Below are 20,098 nucleotides of genomic sequence, written 5' to 3'. Positions count from 1 at the left end.
TTAATATGCTCACATACAATTACCGTAATCAACTTGAAATTGATCACGGTCATATAAATGCCTAGCCCTATTTTAAATCTACAGCAAAGTACAGTGGTGCCTCAATTTAAAAGGGAGCTGCACTTTTTTGGAATTTTGCCTATTGTTCACAATCATTATGAAAGACATGACTACAGATTAATTTTTTTTCATGCATTCTAAATATTAAATAAACGTAAATAAAAGTCTGAGAGGTTGTGTCAATGGGAGCTCCACTATTTTGCCAATAAAATCCAATAAAATAACCATTCAAAAAGCACCAACAATACTCCATTTACATTTTGTGATTGAATATTAACCAAGTATTAGTGATATTGTTATTATAAGCGCTAACGCAGACAAACTATTTCTAGAGGTGCCGGGGTCACAAGCTTGTGTCCCTATGTTTATATCATTGAGTGGTCTGCTGCTTCCTCACTGCCTGTAAGTTTATTGCAGATAATAAATCATGCATCTCACTTACACAGTAGGTAATCTGACAAGGTGGGACACTGATAGCCATTAAGGATCTAGAACTGGTGAGAAAGACACGAAAAGCTGTTGTTACCCCCGCCCCCACAGAGAGTTTCTTCGCGAGGATTATAAGACATTTTTCATCTAAATGGCAATATATGAACATCCCATCCTAATGAAAGCAGACATTGTTCAGTAAGTGATGTTTTGTTATGTTTGTTGGCTCTCATGAGCAGAAATCAGTGATGAAAAAAAAAGCAAACGTGATGCGTTTTTTTTAAATTAATGCTTAAAATGATCAAAATACATAAATATTAAATGTTATTATAAATGTGCTCGTTACTAACAACGTATACATACATGATGTACATAAAACTTGTTCAAGGGCTTTAGAGGCGAAAATTAACAGCTCCCAAAGGCCCCATTGTAAGCACACTTTTGATCAAATGTATTTAATTAGAATGCATTAAAAAAAACATCAGTCATGTCTTTCATAATGATTGTTAACGATAGGCAAAATAAAAATAAAAAAGTGCAGTTGCCCTTTAAGTTTATTTTTTATTTAACAAATGTTTATTGAGCAAAGATAATGAGCCACCTGAAGTAAAAGATCACTTATGCCATATCCATTACTGAGCGCCATAGCAAGAAATCGAGTACAAGCTCGATGTCCTTTGTGCAATGAAGGGTGCCCCTATAGAAGTGTACTAATTGACGCAAATTATCTCTGCTAATCATTTTGTAGTAATTTCCTCAGATTGTTCTAAATAATTATTTTGCTTATGTGGCACTTTTTGAATAAGTTCCACAAATAGCCACAGATATGTAGTAAATTCCTGCTTGGTCAATGCCACAGACTGGGGTTGTGCGATATGGAGGATATATATTATATTACTTTGGGCAACAATAGAGCTTTTACTACTAATGTTATATCATCTAAATGTGTCCTACAACTTTGACAAGCAAACGAACGCGTCCTCAATGGAATGTATCGTTCTAGCAAGCAGTTATCGTCCCTCCAGTGTGTAGTAAAGCCACTTCTAAAGTCACTAATCCTCGCATGGCGGAAAATAAACACAATGTATTTTAAGTATCACTTTCACTGGAGGACGAGGAATAGCTAACCATGCTACACTGTACACTGTAGGACAATATGCGAATAGCTCAGCTAGAGCACTTGAATGTAAACAAAGTTGGGCGGATCGATAAAAATATAAACATCAACCATACAAAGTACCATCAATTCTGGACAATAAGCCCCTACATTTTCACTACACTTTGAACCATGCGGCTTATTAGACGGACCATGATAAAAAATTATTTTAAAAAACAAAAAGCGAGCAAAAACACAGAGGGTGATTTATTGTTTGTGCTATGGCGCCACCTTTTGGACAAATTCACTCACTGCAGGTGCTGCAATATTCGTTCCTTTTGGTGCTTTCAACAACCAGAAGTAGAGTGCCGTTCCGTCTTCTAATCGTCCATGACATTCTTACTCGTATGTATTCTTCATTAATCACTCCAAGCAACATTTATAAGTTTTACAGTACAACTAAAACTCATACCAACTAAACCGTCCCATATATGATGTCTGTAGTGGTTAGTTCGATATTTTTTTATTATGACAACATCTATTGTTTCTATTATTGTTTACAAACTCCGTAAATAAGTCCCTGGTCACATGAGGCCTCAAAGGGCAAAAACCAAAGAATTTATATCAGAGCCAATAATTGGAAATAATTAGAATATTTAACTGATATTGTTACACCGCCATCCTGTGTTTTTTTCTGATTATAATTGTGATCTTTTTTTTATTTTTATTATTTGAAGTATCAGCATTAATATGAACTATTTCCACCCTTGTAAATACTTACTACCCAAAATTGTAGTATCACCTAAAACTAATATAAACGAGCTAATTATATTTTACAAAAGAGTAGATAAAACCATGTTACAACAGAGCGTAACAAGATATTAACAGTAAATTGAAATTAATTAAGTAGATTGACATTAGTTTTGAGAAAATAATACAACCGGAAATAACACAATATTACTGCATACATCAGCAATTAAATTGGTAGTTTTTATCGACTGTTTTGAATTGCCTCTATTATCATTTATATGTGAAATAATATTGCACACGGCTGCAATATATATTATGATATAGATTTTATGCCATATCGCCCATCCTTACTCCACATCGCCACAAGGTTTTGCGCATAGTTTTTGCGTATACCTTCTTCTGGACCTAACAATAGACAACAAAGAGGAACCTTCTTGACAGCGGTAACACATTACTGTACCAGGTTGCAGTTCATGTGACTTAAGTTTCTCTTCATCTATCAAACTAATTCTCAGGGCAATCATGACTGACCTCACAGAGCCATCTGGTCCACAGGGGACGTGGAGGGTGATGGGGATCGGTATGGCACTCTCAGCCAGTAAAGTGGCCATTGCTTTCTGTGCTTCGGCTTCATTACGAGGAGCTTTGACCCAGGTGCAGCCCAGGTAGGACAGCTTGTTGAACTGCACGCTGTCCTCCTCTTGGTTTGTGGGGCTTGTTGGTGCTGGACAGGATGGCGGTTCCTCTGTTGGCAGACATAAAAACTGTGTTTGAGGTTTGTTTTTCTTTTCCTAGTTATTCAGTCAACATTCATACTTTTGCTCTACTTAATATTGAAGCCCCATTGTCAGGCAATAGGTGGTCAATTTGGTTGGATACATTTATTTGCCACTTGTATATTGCCAATTGCGAGTTTCATTCACAAGTGGCTACTACAGGCCTGCTATGCTACCAGAGGAAGTGGGAGCCACTATCCAAGTTTTCAACACTGGCAAAAGAGAGAGACGTAGATACAGGGAAAACAAACCAAAAGCCAGAAAATGTAAAAGTGACAGAATGGCACAGGATGTTAGGGGCTCTTCGTTCAAATGACCTGGAATGTTCACGCTTCACAAACAGGAAGGAGAACAATGAGCACAGCAAATGAAATTCCACTGCTGACTGGCTTATATTTGACACACAACCTCTCAGTTCACAGAAGTGCCAAAAGTAGTGGAATACACTTAATTATTTGACAAATTGTGTAGCAGTTAGTGCTAAATGTCTAAATTGATTTGAAGTACAGTAGTACCTCGGGATACGAGTTCCTCAGCTTTTCGGGATACAAGCTGTCTCTCAGCTAATTGTTATGCTTTAGGTTGCAAGCAAAATTCCGGATTACCAGCCTCCCCACTGCTTGATGGCGTAGCGAATTCCACAGTAAACCTCGTAAGATCTAGGCATCTGGTCTTACTAGCTTATAGCTAGAGATCGACATAACTTTCAATCATGGGAATGAAAAAAGTGAGGGCGAAGGAGAGTGCTGAGAAGAAGAAGCAGATGATACTCATTGACTTAAAGAAAAACCTCCTCACAAAACATGTCCGAGCACGGAACCGACTTGGTAAATCAGTTTGAGCATATCACTGCTACTTCAAAACCGTACCAAAGCAGAATGAGTCCAACAAAGGCAGCCCAGAATGTTAAAATAATAGCTAAAATGAAAATATAGAGACAATGCTGATGGTGTGTTTGACAGAGAGGCAACTCGAGGGAGATGCCGTAGGAGTCCACTCTACAAGGTATTGTACAATGTTATTACATTACTTCATAAAACTACTGTCTGCCAGCCTCATCCCCTTCTGCTTCAGGTCGTAAGAATGTTGTGGTGGCTGCTGCCTGCAGGCTTGCATGACATTCCTTCTTGCTCTTATGTCTACAAAGGAGGAATATTTCCATGTCTATTTGTCCACAACCTTATACACCGGACTGTTTTGTCAACTGACCACTACGAAATTGGATTAGCGGCTAAACTCTGACGATAAACGATGGCACCATTGCGATTTGGTCTGAGGGACCATGAGATAAGATAGGCTCAAGTATTATTTTCATCTAATTGTGGCATGCGCACAATACCACAAGAGTGGACAAGTGTACCTAATGTTGTGACCGGTGAAACTATATACTATTTATGAAGTTTGTTCTCGACCGTGTCTGAAAAAAAAAAAAAAAAAGCGATGATGTTCATCTTCAACATATTCATTTTATGAATTACATTTATTCTAGTGTACGTTCCTAAAATATAAATTATTATACTTTGGCATTATGGGAAGATCAAACAAACAATTCAGTGCCCTACAGTAGCACATCCATTCATACCAACAAAACCAGTGCCCTGCTTGAAAGAGCTCCTTGTGTCGCTGAATTAAATTCTATTCAACTCAATTAAAGTACTTTATTCATCCGTTAAGAACTTCATCAATGTGTGCATTACTGACTGAAAGACGTCTTCTGTCTCCATTTATCGGTTCACTAGTGTGTTGGATCAACTATAATGTGTGTTTAATGACTTTTAGACTTGTTAAAAAATTGCATGGGAAATATAAAAATTTCACGCATCCCTAGCTGTACCTCCACAGACGCCCTGTTGAAGACCTCTATTCTTATGTATAGTTTTTGATACAATATTTTTCATCAAAAACATTTTTCTTTTTAAAAGGTATGTTACATGGTGGTGTTTCGGGGGACCAAGCACTGGTTGAATTGATTTCAGCTAATATCAATGGCCCTTGTTTCTCAATACGAGTTTTCCAAGGTACGCGTTGTGACACAGAACCAATTAAACTGGCATCCCGAGTGTATTAAATTCATAAAACAACTAACTGGAAAACGATTGCAAATAGGACTGATCCAGAATGACTACCTGTTGTTTGGTGCTCTAGGTCTTGGATTTCCATGTTGCTGTGTTTCTCCATCTTTTCCACGCTGCTCTTCTCCACCTTGACTTCATCGTCATCATCATCCAACACCTCCTCCATGGCTTTCTCCAGCTGCTCACTACCGTTCCAAGACATCTGGAGGAAGAGCGTACACATTAAAAGGAGGACGGTGAAGAGAAAAGTATCGCTAACACACCGTGAAGAAGATGAGTCATAAAGATAGAGAAAGGCAGGAAGTTGCCTGGACTATAGGAATGATCCATACTATCTACTGTATAGTACTGGCGAGTTTCTGACCTTAAGCCTTGGTTTGCCCTCAGAGCCTTGTGGTGACCCTGTAGCAGTGGGTTGTACCAGAACAAACTCCTCGCTGGTGACGGTGGCCACGGATTCTGTGGAACTGCTGACTTTGCTCAGAGAGTGGCTGTCATCCATGGTTGACTCTTCTCTCAGGAAGGTCTGGGGAGACCAGAGTTGACTCTCTCCCCCTTACTCACCAAGTCAGCCAGTTCTGTATCCTACATGGACAAGAACAACGTTTACTGTCGAGCGTGCCACGTTTTTGACTTGATGGATCATTTGTATTAAGTTCCATCAAGAAATCATTCAAAATTTTTATTTGGAACCAGAACACACGTTTTTTCTGTTTTTTGTGCAAAATAAATTTTTTAAAAAAACAATTGGTACGAGACGGCTAAAAATGTAGCTAATGGGATTACCGTATTTTCCGGGCTGTCGAGCGCAGCAGTATCTAAGCCACACCCACCAAATTTTAGAAGAAAAAATATATATTTTTATTTGTTTTTAAATGTCTAAACAACCTTGCGCCAACATATCTCTCCGACCTCCTTTAGCCTTACTGCCCCACCCGATCCCTAAGATCAGCCGATCAGCTGCTACTGACGGTCCCGGACACAAGGCTGAAGCTTAGAGGTGACAGAGCTTTCGCTGCTGCTGCTCCCAAGCTCTGGAACGACCTACCTCTGAGTGTTAGACAAGCTTCCTCTCTTCCTGTTTTTAAATCTCTCTTAAAAACATACTTTTATTCCATGGCTTTTAACACTGAGTGATATCCATCCTGCAATGGCGCCCCATAGTACACCTGCTGTGAACCTGTTTTTATGTTTTTATATTTTATTTCTTTATTTTTTATCGTGTTCTGTTTGTGTTGTGTTGTGTTTGCTCGGTTCTCGTATTATCTTTTAACCTGCCCATTGCACAGCACTTTGGCTACCCCTGTGGTAAATTTTAAATGTGCTTTATAAATAAAGTTGATTTGATTTGATATATTTGTAAATATATTAGCCGCAGAAATAAATTGGGATGAAATATTTTGTAAATGTTTATTTACATACCTTAATTGTTTTCATACGGTCTCTGTAACACGGCAGTAAAACCACTGATCAAACAAAACAGAAGTCATCGTCATGGACCCACTAGCTTCGGTAGCTAGCTCTCCAATCAGCTAAACAGACTCAATAACTTCACGGTGACCTTTTGGTGAATTTACAAAACTGAAACAAACAAAAAGGATGCTAATTGTATGTTAATTATACTAATACAGACACTTGTAAGCGTGTTAGCATATTAACGACGTTAGCTTGATTACATCAGGATAGCACGTACAAATGTGCATAAAAATATCCCTGCAGACATCACAAATGGGATGGTTTAGTCAGTATGAATTGCTTTATTTTTATAGTAAAATTTACAAACGCTGCTTGGAGTGATGAATGAAGATTATATCAAGCAGAAACACTATTGACGAATATACTTCCGGCAAAAACCAGGAAGTACATGGTCACCCCGCAGCACCTGCAGTGAGCTAACTTGTCCAAAAGATGGTGCTATAGCAAAAAACAATAACAAACCTTTTCAGCGTCTCTGTCGGTGTAATATTAAAACTATTCGCTGAATACAGAACATTATGACCGTTAGCGAAGCAAAAGCCTATTCATAAGCTGCAGGGTGCAAAGTGTTGGAAAAAAAGTAGTGGTTTATAGTCCGAAAAATATGGTAATCTATTCTGCCTGTAAAGCACTCTAAAAAAAACCTGCAAACAATACTCCATTACAGTGTAAGAGCTAAAGCCGAGGAATGAACATAACATAGTAACATAGCTAATGCAGCTCTTGACCTATTGAGCTGCTGCATCACCCTTACGTTCATAAAAGTTAATTCTAAATCATGTCTCACACTTGTCTAGTAGAAGGTTTGATTCATTGATTGATTGAAACTTTTATTAGTAGATTGCAAAGTACAGTGCATATTCCGTACAATTGACCACTAAATGGTAACACCCGAATACGTTTTTCAACTTGTTTAGGTCGGGGTCCACGTTAATCAGTTCATGGTTGTGGTCATAAGCAGAGAATGTGGTGAACTTTGAAATTCAACTTAGAACCGAAGACATGGTAGGAAGACTCGACAAGATGCTTGTTTTTCCCCAGCATTTTTTACTTGTGGAGTGAGGATTATATTGAATTCATCACCTAAACAGGGAACACATGTCTTGTGCTGGAAAATTTAAACATCCCCTCAGTCGACATCAGAGTGAAAGCGGACATTGTACAGTAAGTGATTGTTTTTATTATGTTTGCAGTTTGTATTTCTTGTTCAGCATTTACCAATACTGCTGCATGATGCTTAGTGCTTCACTATTGTTGGATCTGCTTAGCACCCAGGTTTTAAAACGTGTACATCATTTGTCCCAAAGTAGTCATCGTTAGTTTTCATGAAGTCTGCCATGATTAGTAGTAATGTAGTTGGTTATGATGGAAACAGCAAACGATGCTATGCGCTCTGAAATCAATCAATAAAATGACCAAAATACAGTTAAATAATACTTATTCTTAGGAATGTGCCTGTTACTACATTACATAAATACTCACAGCGTGTACAGTATATAAAACGTTGTTGGGGGTTTTTGGAGTTTTTTTAGAGGACTCTATAGGCAGAATATATTAAAACCCTATTAGCTACATTGTTAGCCACCTCGTTCAGTGTGCTGTGGGGCCCTATTGTAGTGAATCACACCTGAGCCATCATACATGAATCAAATCTTTAATCAACATGAGAAAGTAGACAATATGATAAAGAACATTTTACAACAATTACAACAATTAATCTAGACAGAGAATACCCAAAGTATTGTTGTTGTGGGTTGACTCCGCCATTGGGGTATTCTTTCGTGAGATATGGCATTAGGGGAAAGCTGGTTCAACCAAAAGAAAAACAGGGACCGGATCTTCATCTTCCAGCAGTTGTTTGGGACACAAGGAGATGGTTTCATCTTTCAGCTGCACGCTAATGGCGGAGTTAGCGAAGATGCGGGCATCATGCACGCTGCCTGGCCATTTCACAGTCACATCCATAAAGCAATATGTGTAGTCACTCACTGCCTGTATCACATCCACGGGCGGAAGGGACAAAGTTTTTCGGTAAGTAGAATCAGAGCTGACCCGGACATTCGAAAGTTCTCTTGCCATCTGAGATGTGTTGTATCCGAAATAGCTGCAATCGCATGTTTCCTTCACTTAAAGGCCTACTGAAACCCACTACTACCGACCACGCAGTCTGATAGTTTATATATCAATGATGAAATCTTAACATTGCAACACATGCCAATACGGCCGGGTTAACTTATAAAGTGCAATTTTAAATTTTCCGCTAAACTTCCGGTTGGAAACGTCTATGTATGATGACGTATGCGCGTGACGTCACGACGGCAACGGAAGTATTCGTACCCAATGTGTCACCATACAAACTGCTCTGTTTTCATCGAACAATTCCACAGTATTCTGGACATCTGTGTTGGTGAATCTTTTGCAATTTGTTTAATGGACAATGGAGACTGCAAAGAAGAAAGTTGTAGGTGTGATCGGTGTATTACCGGCGGACTACAGCAACACAATCAGGAGGTTGTGTTGTGTTTGAGATCTGGATAGCAGACGCACTACCGTGAGTACAGCTTTGGCTTCCAAACATTTGATCGCTTGCTCGTACGTGCGTGTCGCTATGTGCATGTCACGTACGTAACTTTGGGGAAATATATGTTTCTTGCCGACTCTGATGGCGGCCGGGGTGTCGTCGAAAGCTACAATGCCCGCCGCCGCTCCGTAGTTAGCTTCAATTGTTAAGCTTCGCCAAGCTGGAAATTATTAACCGTGTATTTACATGTTCATGGTTTAATAGTATTGTTGATCTTCTGTCTATCCTTCCAGTCAGGGTTTTTTTTTATTTTGTTTCTATCTGCATTTGAGCCCGATGCTATCACGTTAGCTCCGTAGCTAAAGTGCGTCAAGGATGTATTGTCTTGGAGATAAAAGTCACTGTGAATGTCCATTTCACGTTCTCGACTCTCATTTTCAAGAGGATATAGTATCCGAGGTGGTTTAAAATACAAATCCGTGATCCACAATAGAAAAAGGAGAGTGTGTGGAATCCAATGAGACCTTGTACCTAAGTTACGGTCAGAGCGAAAAAAGATACACCCTGCACTGCCTCTCTAGTCCTTCACGCTAACATTCCTCATTCACAAATCTTTCATCCTCACTCAAATTAATGGGGTAATCGTCGCTTTCTCGGTCTGAATCTCTCTCGCTCCATTGTAAACAACGGGGAATTGTGAGGAATCCTTCCTCCTGTGACGTCACGCTACTTCCGGTATAGGCAAGGCTTTTTTTTTTATCAGCGACCAAAAGTTGCGAACTTTATCGTCGTTGTTCTATACTAAATCCTTTCAGCAAAAATATGGCAATATCGCGAAATGATCAAGTATGACACATAGAATGGATCTGCTATCCCCGTTTAAATAAAAAAATGTCATTTCAGTAGGCCTTTAAGGTATTCATGTGTGATTTCCACAAGCGTCTGTACATGTAGAAGAAGGAGAAATACGGACATGTCTGGATGACTTGCCTACATCTTTCCAGTAGTTAGTTACGCTTGTTATGAAGCTGGCTGTGGCACGTTCTTTTTGACGTCACTTCCTGTGTGGTGCACGGTCATTCTGGCATCACTTCCTCTCCGAACTCAGTTTGTAAACAATCAATGAGTCAATACAAAGCTAAGAGCCCGAGATTCAAGAAATACACGGCGCACTTACCCATGTAAAAATTTGTCTGAGGAGGGGAACCTTCAACCCTGGTTTAGTGTGGCTGAAACGGGGCTTAGGCTAAATAATTATTCGTTTAAGGGGTTATCCGGCTTAGTGTAGACATGGCCTAAGGGGCACAGAAGCCCTGGACAACATCGCTCCTAGGATCATGTGGACACGCAAACTCCTTCACCACGGTAAGGGAGCAGCTCAGGGAGGAGTTTGGAAACTGATAGCAACAAAAAACTCAATAAAATATCCGACTCGTCTTTTCAACTGGGGAAAAACTGCACTCCAAGATGTTCAATATTTATTGAAGTGCACATTTTGCTAACAGAGATTGAGATTCCATTATATTGTAATTGTTTCTTAACATATTTAGGATAATTAAAAGGTTCTAACTTTCCAGTTACAATGGTAAAAAAAAAAAAAACTAATGAAAAGTTTATTGCATTTGAATGGTATTTTTATGATTACATTAGTGCTTAATTTGGTCTCAAAATAATGCTTACAATAATTTCGTTTACCGGCAATATTTGTGGGACAATATATCATCCATCACAATAATGTATTATCGGCCAAGGCCTAGCCATCTTATAAAAAGGAGGCTTTCATTCATTTCAGACACATGATTCCATTTATGCATACCCTGCCGATTAATATGAAAACAGTGGGTAGGAACAGGATCATGTGCTCCAATCACACTAATTAAATTATAGCAAGTGGCCAGAACAACACAGGCGAATAATGGGCCATTTCCAGAAGGGACCGAACAGAAACATATGTTGTTGTAATATATATAGTATATAGCCTTAAGTCTCCGGTCTGTCCTGATAGAGTCTGAATGAATCATACACACATTTCAGTCAAATAGCTACTGGTAATTTCATAGGCCTATCATTATGGCTGTACTATATGTACTGTTATATACAAAATACACTTGTAAAGTCCAACAATGTCCTCCTGTTTGGCCATCCTGAGAGGGAACACACCTCAGACCAGAGAGTTTACTGTTCCTCAATTAACCATGCAGAGCTCAACTGCACTGAACTGAACTTCTTGGTGGAAAAGTGCCGAAACAAAAGCTAGTCATTAAGAGTCTCGGTCTGCTCCTCCAACGCAGTTGGCAGCCTCGCAACCCAACCATTAGAGAGGAAAACCTGACTTGTGAGTGATTTCGACCAGCTACACGTCAACCAAAACACACTGAGCCCACAGGCTGCATTACATCAGAGAGGGTGTGTGTGTGTGTGTGTGTGTGTGTGTGTGTGTGTGTGTGTGTGTGTGTGTGTGTGTGTGTGTGTGTGTGTGTGTGTGTGTGTGTGTGTGTGTGTGTGTGTGTGTGTGTGTGTGTGTGTGTGTGTGTCTCTGCAAACTGAATTATGCTTTTTGCCAGACACGAAAGCAAAAATCTGTATCTAATAATCACAACAATCAAGTTCATTGACCTTGACACATGATAAAGACTTGATGGTTTAATTGTCCTAAAAAAATTATCAACCCTCATTCTAGGCATAAGATTTTATCTTAGTTTCTGACTTTTTGGATCAATCTGAATAATCAAAGGATTAAAAAAATACAAACTAAAAGTGATGTGAAGTAAGACGACTTCAATGTCCGTCAGTATATGTGCTGTCATTTGTTGTTAATGTACAGCAGAGGTCTGCAACCCGCAGCACTGGAGTCGCATGTGGTTGTTCAGCCTCTTTGCTGTGGCTCCCCTTAGATTTTTTTTACACAAAAGTGAGCAAAGTAGGCATTTTTAAAAAGAGTTTTCTCATTTCCGACTGAGGCCGTGAATGTGTACAGGCTGAGTCCTGAGGTGTAAAGAAGGCAAGTAAAAGAGCCTGGAAGCCTGTCTATTTAGTGAGCAAGATGTCCGCTACTTGAGTGTATAACCCCTAGGATAAGCTAACCATGAATACTTACCAAAAAAGAAAAATCTCATGAGAAAAATTTTGCATGGGCCAATTGCTTTTTCTGTAAAATATAAATTATAAGATCAATACGTTTAAAAGTGTATAAGCTGTATTATGTTTTGCAGCTCTATACTATTTTTCTTTGGCGGAAAAGGGGCCAAAATGTCACTTTTGATCGTAAAGGTTACAGACCCCTGATGTAGTGTCTGTGTTAGATTTGTGCAAGCTTGCCACAAATAGATTTGGACAGTCAAAATCTGATTCGGTTCTACCTGTTACGCCCTTGTTCGTTATGGTGGGACTGTCTGTGACTGCAGCCTGTCGTTACAACCATGTACAGTAGATGGCATCATAACTCTGCTTCTACCACACACTGGGACTACATGGGATAAGTGTTAGCAACTTTTGTGCTATATTTAGCGAATATTCAGAGCATTCTAGATTTTTTTTTTCCGAAAAAAGCGACTAACAGCAACATATCCAGCAACATGATCTTTTGTTATTTTGCATATTGTTACGCTAAACACCGTAGCTGGTAGGGATGGGTATCAAATTTGGCAGTTTTATCTTTTGTACAAACCGATATCAGGGTATCGATTCACATGAAATCAAGCCTTTCCGGGTCCTAAATGGCTGTCAAAATATACTAACTTGTTGAAATACGTCCTCAGACTTCTTCTGTTTCGGTGAGATGCATGATTTATGATCTACAATGAACTGCCAAGGAGCAAGGAAGCGAGGAAACACCTCGCTAGTTGATCATGTCCAAATTGTAAACAGGCTTGTGATCACAGCGGCGCTATAAATAGTTTGTCTGCGTTAGCGCTATTAATAACAATATCACTAATACTTGGTCAATATTCAAAGTATGAAATGTAAATGGAGTATTGCTGGTGGTGGGTTTTTTTTGTTTTGTTTTTTAAATGGTATTTATTGGATTTATGGGCAAAATAAGAGGACCTCCCATTGACTCTGCTGTAAGCAGACTTATTTACGTTAATTTAATAGTTAGAATGAATTTTTTAAAAATCCATCCGTCGTCATGTCTTTCATAATGATTGTGAATGATAGGCAAAATTCCAAAAAAGTGCAGTTCCCCTTTAATGGCAACACATCCGAGTCTAAACACTACTGTAGGGTTTCCCCTTAATGTAATTGAATGTGGCGCACCACCACGGCATTTTCATTCCAGCCACACCTTGAAAATAAAAGGTTGTTTTTTTTTACTTGAAAACAAATTATAGTAGTATGATATATTGTACTGCGATGAGGTGGCGATTTGTCCAGGGTGTACTCCGCCTTCCGCCTGAATGCAGCTGAGATAGGCTCCAGCTCCCCCCGCGACCCCAAAAGGGACAAGCGGTAGGAAATGGATGGATGGATGATATATTGTAGCCTGATATATTGTAGCCCCCAGAACGAATCACAAAGTCTGACGCCATTTTTAACTTTTATTACCAATTTTATGATAACAAACGGCACAATTCCAACAGGTTTTACATTCCGTGCAAGCACTTTAGCCTAAGTGAGTCCACGCTTCCCCAGACACGCAACAACACTTTCTTATTCTCTGCCAATCACCTTTCAGGCACATACGGTGTGTTTGCAAACATGGGAAAAACTGACACCAAATCCAAACCACACGAACATAAAACATTAACACCAGCTAGTTGTTACAGTATATTATTTGCACACTATTGACAAGTGATGTATCGAAAACTCGACCACAGAAAAAATACTTTGATTACCAAAAACAGTGCTGCTGAACCCGAATGAAAACAAAACGCACGCCATTGTCTGGAGCGTGGTCAGCATGTCTGCAATGTTGACATCATTTTAATATATCCCAGATATACTTGCGGGCAGTCATCTAAAAAAATTGAAAATATTGAGGAGGACAGTGGCTGCTTTTAAGCAGAGAAAGTAAAACTGGAGCAGCAGCGCGAAGCAAGTGTGACGTAATGCTCGCGGCAGCGCCCCTTTTTCGTCAGAGACATCGAGGGACAGAAGTAAAGAGTCTCTAAAAATGAGTACAGTCTATAATAACACCAGAAAAAGATGCTAAATTAGTCGTTAGTGTACTTCATTAAAAAAATTTAAAAAAAACATTAAAAGTCTTCAGACACTTGAAAAAAATCTCAACAAAGTACATTGTACAATAGGCAGCAACAATTGAAAATATGGCAAAACGATAAAAAAATATATGCTAATACTAATTAATAACAGTTTTGTTTTTAAATGTATGTATACATTTTTTTAGCCTTTCTAAGGAAAAAATTATAATTGTAAATTGTGCAAATTATTCGATGATGGCTAGGCCTGGGCCGATAAATTTTGCTTGATATATATATATATATATATATATATATATATATATATATATATATATATATATATATATATATATATATACACACACACACAACAACCATATTATTGCCATGATTAAGTAACCATTAATGTAATAATAATACATTATAATAATAATACATGTATATCCTTTCAAATGCAATAAACTTTTATTTCTTGTGTATTTTAACGTAATTGGAATGAAAATGTTTTAATCTCCAAAGTAACTAAAACAAACAAATAACAATAAAATATACTTTGTCTGTTCGTAACATGTTGCACTTGAATCAAAATTACAACTAAAAGTAATAAAATATCTTAAGGAGGGGATGGCGCTCAAATATACACAACCATGACAATGAATAAAATAGCTAAATAAAGTATTGACAAACAAAGTTGCACTTCAATATTGAACATATAGGCAGAGGTAGAGTTGTACATTACTTAATAATCAAGTTAGGACATTTTTAAACAAAAGTGCAGAGTAACAATATAAACACAGTTTAAAGAGATGTATTATCAGGTCATTTGAAAATAAAATTAAAAGTTTGGCAAATTCCGAGTGAGGAACACCAACATGACAACACTTTTTTAAAAAATGCTAGTTTTGTAACAGTCTTAAATGGTAGCATGTCTTTGGCAATGTATTTAACCACACTTTGTGTGAGTGCACACTATTTTGCACTGTTTTGTTTACACTGACCTGGCTTGTTCACCAAACGCGAATGGAGTGCGAAGTGAGTTTGGACCGTTGAGTGATTGTACTGTATTTCAAGTGGCCGTTGTTGTAATCGCGCACATTCGGCAAACTGGCTTCTCGGTGTTGATAGGCTCATCTTGTTCCAAAGGTTAAAACTGAAATATTCCCACATTGGTGCGGTGGCATTTGGTTTTGTGATCATTTTGTCCATGTTAGCTGCTACATGCTAACTAGTTGCCCTGTGTAAGAACCTAGCAGACTGCACAGACTCACTTAATGAGGACAAGATAATTCACCCCTTTCTTTTCATTCCGCTATGGTACAAACACGTGTAGCCGCTGAGACAAAAAGTGTGAATGCTTTTTTGGTTTTTAATGATTGACTCAGAAGTGTCATGACTAGTTATGCAAATTAGACTATGACATCATCCATACCCTCCCTGTTTTTGTTTACTTAGGTTAACTTCGACCACATTAAAATAAAGTACAAGTTTGTGTTACTTTTTTAAAGCAGTTTTTTGAGGGGGAAATAATGCAACCTTTGGCAACAGATTTACCCTTAACAGATTATTTGTAGTTAAACTATTTTCTATAAAAATAGTTTCAAAATCTGCGCAAATCGGATGGATTGAATTTAATTTTAGACATTCCACTGTATGGTTGAACAGCATTCTGTAGAGTACATACAATGCATCCGGAAAGTATTCACAGCGCTTCACTTTTACCACATACATACAGCCTTATTCCAAAATGGACAATAGAAAAATGTTTTTCCAATTATTTTTTTTTTGTAAATGTATTTAAAAGAAAAACACAATTCACATGTACATAAGTATTCACAGCATTTGCTTAAACTTTGTTGATGTAACTTTGGCAGCAATTACAGCCTCGAGTCCTTTTGAATTCGATGCCACAAGCTTGGCACACCTATCTATGGGCAGTTTCATCCATTCCTCTTTGCCCATTCCTATTTGCAGCACCTCTCAAGCTCCATCCAGTTGGATGAGAATTGTTGGTTTTCATCCATGATGTCTCTGTACATTGCTACATTCATCTTTTTCTCTATCCTGCCTCGTCTTCCAGTTCCTGCCGCTGAAAAACATCCCCACAGTATGATGCTGCCACCACCATGCTTCACTGTAAGGATAGTATTGGCCTGGTGATGAGCGGTGCATGGTTTCCTCCAAACATGGCACCTGGTATTCACGTCAAAGAGTTCAAGCTTTGTCTCATTAGACCAGAGAATTTTGTTTCTCATAGTCTGAGAGTCTTATGTTGTTGGCAAATTTTTACCTCAGAAATTGCTTCTGTTTGGCCACTCTACCATACAGGCCTGGATTGCTGCAGAGATGGTTGTCCTTCTGGAAGGTTCTCCTCTCTCCACAGAAGAACGCTGTAGCTCTGACAGAGAGACCATCGGGTTCTTGGTCACCTCCCTGACTAGACCAAGATGAATGCAGCAATGTACAGAGACACCCTGGATGAAAACCAACGCTTCCCTTCCAACCTGATGAACCTTGAGCGGTGCTGCAAAGACGAATGGGCAAAGAAAAAAGGGGGAGACCGCCCGAAGATAGGTGTGGCAAGCTTGTGGCATCGTATTTGAAAATACTTGAGGCTATAGCCTACTCAGTGGCCTAGTGGTTAGAGTGTTTGCCCTGAGATTGGTAAGTCGTGAGTACAAACCCCAGCCTAGTCACACCATAGACTATAAAAATGGGACCCATTACCTCCCTGCTTGGCACTCAGCATCAAGGGTTGGAACTGGGGGTTAAATCACCAAAAATGATTCCCGGGTGCGGCCACCACTGCTGCTCACTGCTCCCCTCACCTCCCACGGGGTGATCAAGGGTGATGGGTCAAATGCAGAGAATAATTTCGCCACACCTAGTGTGTGTGTGACAATCATTGGTACTTTAACTTTAACTATAGTTATTGCCAAAGGTGCATCAGTATTAAGCTAAGGCTGTGATTTTTTTTTATAGGTTTGCAAAAAAAAAAAAAAAAAAATCACACTCATTATGGGGTGGGGTATTGTGTGTAGAATTTTGAAGATGAAAATGTATTTATTCCATTTTGGAATAATGCTGTAACATAACAAAATGTGGAAAAAGTGAAGCACTGAATACTTTTTTGATGCACTGTAACCCTGCCAAGACCCAACAATCCTAATTCCAGCGTTCACCTGCAAACCTTCATAGTTCACCATGTCTTGAAAATGTTCAATTCTTGAATTATTCCAGTGAACAAAAATAATGCTGGAAAGTACCTCTTATTGTAGTGTTACTAACAAACAACAGTGAACAAAGACTATCACCATACTGCAGTACATTGTTGTGGCAACCGGTATTGAGCATTGAGGCATAGCCACACACAACCAAACACCAATCACCATGCAGTTGAGCAAATACTAGGGATGCTTTAAAATGTAATATCGGAAATTACCGGTATCAGTTTCAAAATTATCGGATGGGTTTCAAAAAGTAAAATTTATGACTTTTTAAAACGCCGCTGTGTACACGGACATAGGGAGAAGTACAGAGCGCCAATAAACCTTAAAGGCACTTCCTTTGCTTGCCAGCCCAATCACATAATATCTACGGCTTTTGACACACACAAGTGAATGCAAGGCATATTTGGTCAACAGCCATACAGGTCACACTGAGGGTGACCGTATAAACAACTTTAACACGGTTACAAATATGCGCCACACTGTGAACCCACACCGAACAAGAATGACAAACACATTTCGGGAGAACATCCGCACCGTAACACAACATAAACACAACAGAACAAATACCCAGAACCCCTTGCAGCACTGACTCTTCCGGGACGCTACAATATACACCCACCGCTACCCCCCCAACCTCGCCCACCTCAACCTCCTCATGCTCTCTCAGGGAGAGCATGTCCCAAATTCCAAGCTGCTGTTTTGAGGCATGTTAAAAAAAAAAAAAAAGCACTTTGTGACTTCAATAATAAATATGGCAGTGCCATGTTGGCATTTTTTTCCATAACTTGAGTTGATTTATTTTGGAAAACCTTGTTACATTGTTTAATGCATCCAGCGGGGCTTCACAACAAAATTAGGCATAATAATGTGTGAATTCCACGACTGTACATATCGGTATCGGTTGATATCGGAATCGTTTATTAAGAGTTGGACAATATCGGATATCGGCAAAAAAAACATTATCGGACATCTCTAGCAAATACACAATGTAAAATAATTACAGTATTTTTTATATATGCACATCACAACACGCTGTTGAAGATATAGTAACATTCTTGTCTTGAACAGTTGTAATGTATTTCATTTAACACTACCCAGAGATTTTCAAAATAAAACTCTCAAAAGGTGGCAGGTGTGGTGCATTCAATTCCCTGATACAAAAATAGTTTTGTCAGGTTAAGCAGTATTGTGTAAGTGAAACTTTCTTTTGTGTGCATGCCTTTTTCCTCTCAGCATCAACAGCTTCTCCTTTTTGTAGCAGCTATTAAACCAAAAGTGGAAGATGTGTTTACACAGTTACAACCAGGGGGGGGGGGGGGGGACAGGCTCGTTATAGCAAGTTGATGCAGACAATGCAGGCAATGCAAAATTAGCTAGCGTAAAGCTAACTTAACAAAGCTATTTCTGTGCTTGTTTGCACAACCGAGCAGCATATAGTTGTGCAGCCATCGCACAGAGCAGGTGAGTGCAGGCTCAACCGGAAGTGCCAACCAGTGCCAGGCTAAGACCTGCTAGCTAACGCCAAGCTAACTTTGGCTAACGCTAACCAGCTCGAAGTCCATAACATTGGATCCTTGTTCGGAAGAGCGACACCTCAACAACACCCAAAACCGCCCCCCGACAAGGGAATACGACCGAGAACAAATTGTCTCAATTGATAGAGCGTCACAAAGCAGTTGAAACAAGCACATTTGTTGACAAACACGCTGTCAACTTACTTGTTCGAAGCGATGAGGAGTTCCTTGTTAGCTGTCAAGATGTTGCCGAAGATCGTATATGTTCACAGGAGGGAGGCATCACTCTCCACTTTAAGTGCACCTTTTCCGGTTAGGTGTGGAACACGCATGCGTAGTCCTCCAGCGACTTTCAAGCGACCACATGCATGCCTAATAATAATAATAACAACAGTGCTGTGTACAGTAGTACTGTTATTAGGGTTATTTCATTAGGTTTTTTTTTTCCGTGTAAGAAATAAGTTCAGGCATGAAAAGAGCAGCACTCAAATGCAAAATAAATGTTTTGGAAACGGTTCATTGAATTTATTTAGGACTTTCATATTTGACAATTAAGTATACTTTAACTAAACTAAACCAATTAAATCAAGGGGATATAAAGGGAGTTAAAATGTTTTTAATAGCATCCTAAAATTACAATTCAACAACAACAAAAAAGAAATGTAACACTTAATATAAAAAATAGCAGTCATTTTACGAGAATAAAGTTAAAATGTTTGGAGAATAAAGGCATAATATTGAGAGCAAATGTAGTGTAGTTTTTTTTTTTAATTTGAGCCATTAAAAAAACAGTTCTGATTAAATGCGAAACAAACAGAAAGTATGACATTGGCTTGAAAAATTAGGTTGGGGAAAAAAGTATTGTTACAAGAATGAAGTAGAAAAGATTGAAAGAAAAAGTCAGAATATTAAGAGAAAACTCTCCTCCTCACCTTTTCCGGTGAGGTGTGGAACACGCATGCATAGTTCTCCAGCTCGAGTTTTCAAGCGACCACATGCATGCCTAATAATAATAATAACAACAGTGCTGTGT

General features: G+C 38.9%; 1 protein-coding gene across 1 annotated transcript in view; it reads right to left on the bottom strand.

The window, feature by feature from the left end:
- Positions 1-19,406, bottom strand: part of rabgap1l (RAB GTPase activating protein 1-like) — a 239,380-nt gene extending 219,974 nt beyond the window's left edge. Inside the window, exons 1-4 of the mRNA XM_062028422.1 lie at positions 19,270-19,406; positions 5,551-5,771; positions 5,238-5,388; positions 2,867-3,080 (exon numbers count right to left, since the gene is read on the bottom strand). Of these exons, the coding sequence (XP_061884406.1) occupies positions 2,867-3,080; positions 5,238-5,388; positions 5,551-5,688 (503 nt within the window). The 5' untranslated portion in view covers positions 5,689-5,771; positions 19,270-19,406. The remainder of the gene's footprint in view (positions 1-2,866; positions 3,081-5,237; positions 5,389-5,550; positions 5,772-19,269) is intronic.
- Between the last annotated feature and the right edge of the window lie 692 nt (positions 19,407-20,098).

Source organism: Entelurus aequoreus, linkage group LG19 (genome assembly GCF_033978785.1).
Source record: "Entelurus aequoreus isolate RoL-2023_Sb linkage group LG19, RoL_Eaeq_v1.1, whole genome shotgun sequence".
NCBI lineage: Eukaryota > Metazoa > Chordata > Actinopteri > Syngnathiformes > Syngnathidae > Entelurus > Entelurus aequoreus.
This window is presented reverse-complemented; position numbering and strand designations above follow the sequence as displayed.